Source organism: Spinacia oleracea, chromosome 5, assembly GCF_020520425.1.
Source record: "Spinacia oleracea cultivar Varoflay chromosome 5, BTI_SOV_V1, whole genome shotgun sequence".
NCBI lineage: Eukaryota > Viridiplantae > Streptophyta > Magnoliopsida > Caryophyllales > Amaranthaceae > Spinacia > Spinacia oleracea.
In genome coordinates, this window is record NC_079491.1 from 113,497,954 (window position 1) to 113,500,621 (window position 2,668).

The window sequence follows — 2,668 nt, forward strand, 5'->3', positions numbered from 1 at the left end:
GATTCACATATTTCTATTCGAGGGAATGTATCCATTGGTGACTTCCCTGATAACATCACTTGACCTAGCCGGCGGGCATAATCTTTCTGTCCCCTCATCGTGGGTCCTCCAACAGCTGGTCCTCCCGATATGACGGCTACGAATCCCCTTTCGCTGTGATTTCCTTCCGCAGCTGAGATGGGTGACTTATTTTTCTTGTACTGGATTTTTCTCGTGCCGTGAGTGCTTCTTTAAAGGTAGTTTTTCAGGTGCTCCTTGGAAGCTAGGCCATCCAGGGCCCTCTTCAGACTCCTACAATCTTTGGTATCATGAACTATATGTTCGTGGAACTGACTGTACAACTTAGGATCTCGATTCTCAGCAAGAGACTTCATTGGAAAGGGCCATTCAAGGTCGAACCTGGTCCCCACGTCCACTAGAATGGGGAGAAGGTTTGTATCGTGTTCAAAATATTCTCTCTCCTGCGGCCGTTCTCTCTTTTGCCCAAGAGAATTGGAATCATGGTCTTTTGAGAGAGCCCAAGTGCCACTAACCCGCGATACCTTCATATCAGTCTTCTCTTTTTTCTCAGATGAGTCCGTCGCCTCTCCTGCCTTTCCATCTTTGGACACACTGCATATTTCCGTGTCATGAACGAAGGCCTCGACCTCGTCCAGAACTTCTGCCATCGTTCGCACATTCTTAACTAGGTCAAACTTGAATGATCCCTTCTTTAGACCCCTGACAAAATTTTCGAAGGAAATGCCATCGGGCAGATCTGGGATTTGTCCAGCTTCCAGATTGAAACGTTTAACATAGCTTCGCAAAGACTCATCCTTCCCCTGTTGAATGCGGCCTAGGTGCATACTTGTTTTCCTTTCTTCCTTGTATGCCATAAACCTGGTGGAAAACAGGGCATGTAGCTCGTTGAAGGAGGCGATTGATCCTGCAGGCAACCGTTCATACCATTTGGACGCTACTCCTTTGAGAGTGGCGGGAAAGTACTTGCACCATGAGGCTTCGTTGGTTCCTTGAACATACATGTGGTGGCGGTACGCAACTAGGTGCATATCTGGATCTGTAGTACCGTCATAAGCTTCAATGGTAGGAGTTTTGACTTTAGGTTCTTTTGAGGCGTTCATTATAGCGTCACAGAAGGGAGTGCTCTTATGCCTCAACGTCAGACCATTCAATCCTTGTTGGATGTGATAAGTGGGTTCACGGCGACTTGAGACCCTACGGGGACGCGTAATTACTCAGGGTGGTGTCATCTGAGTTTTCCTCGAGTGGAAGGGTAGAAAGGATGATCTTCCATAACATGAGTGGATCCAGTGTCAGATAATTCAGACTCGGCTTCATAGTGCTCTTGTAGTCTTGATAGTGGGCCTAGGGTGGCTGATGGATTCACTTGGGAGATTGGCCGGGCTGCCTGTTCCCGTCGAGGTGGAAGGGCTCGGTGGCCGTGGTCCGTTTCTGGACGCTCTGCCAAAGGACTTGGTCCCCGGCTAGCTTGGGGATGGGAACTTTCTCCTGCTCTCCAGACATTAAACCTGAGCGGCATTCTGCTTATCCGATTGACGCCTAGGGTGAGAAGCCTTTGTGGGGTCGTCGTCTCGGTGTTGTATATTAGCATGTTCTTCCGTATTTCATCCTGCAACGTGGTGCTCATCTATTGTTGGAAAGTTTGATTCATTTGCCGCTGGAACCCTGCTAGGATTTCTCGCAGCGATCCTACCGAGACTGGAAGGTCCAAATTCTCATCCAGCACGGCGTCCCTTATGCTGGGACTAAGATGGCCGCCTGGGGGAGGTGCCTCGATGTCCGGTTCCTCCTCAACAATCACCTCGGCCTCCTGAACTCGGCAAGGTGTGTTTCCAACATTGACGACTCGATTTGCTTCCTCTATACGTTGTTGACTTCTTTCTCGGGGTCGTCGTTCCCCTGAACCGCCGTTGTGCTCTTCGCCTTCAGATTGCAGTTCCGCCATTATACTATACCTCCCCACAAACGACGGCAAATGTTGTGGGATCTTTTATGGTGATGACGTGTCACGCGTTCCTCGGAGGTAGCAAGTATGCGCTGGCACGATCTTCCTGCAACCTGTAAAACAAGAATATTCCCGTAGGAATATTCCCTTCGATGCCTAAGTAAGTATTGGCTAGAGAGAGAAGTAATTTGTAGAGAGAAGGCAGAGCAAAGATAGTTCAAGGTAGGTGGGAATGAATTGAATGCCCCCTTTTACCTCGGGATCTGAACTATTTATAGGACTAGGGTTTCTTGGGAATTGATCCCAAAATCCTAGCTGCATGATTGGATGACCTCTGTGATTGGGACATGTGTCCTTTAGAGGAGGTTTATAGGGCTTAGTGTGCCTTCCTGTGTTGGGCCTGTTTTTGGGCTGCTATTTTATTCCCTTGGATGGGGGCCTCCTAAAGTATCCATTTCATCATCAGAAGGCCACGTGTCACCATTAGGGATACCTTTAGTTTAGGACACATCAATTACATATTTTATTTAAGAACTTATAGAAACTTATACGACCTTATTGGAACTTATAAGAACTTATTGGAACCTATAGGACCTTATTGGAACTTATAAGACCTTATTGAAACTTATTGAAGCTTATCTGAACTTATCTGAACTTATTGGAACTTATCTGAACTTATAGGACCTGAAAATAAGGTCCTAT

At 47.2% G+C, this 2,668-nt stretch overlaps 1 protein-coding gene across 1 annotated transcript; it reads right to left on the reverse strand.

The window, feature by feature from the left end:
- Positions 1-230: 230 nt before the first annotated feature.
- LOC110790284 (uncharacterized) lies at positions 231-1,121 on the reverse strand. The gene has a single exon (XM_021995070.2). The coding sequence runs from the start codon at positions 1,119-1,121 to the stop codon at positions 231-233; it is 891 nt and encodes a 296-aa protein (XP_021850762.2).
- Between the last annotated feature and the right edge of the window lie 1,547 nt (positions 1,122-2,668).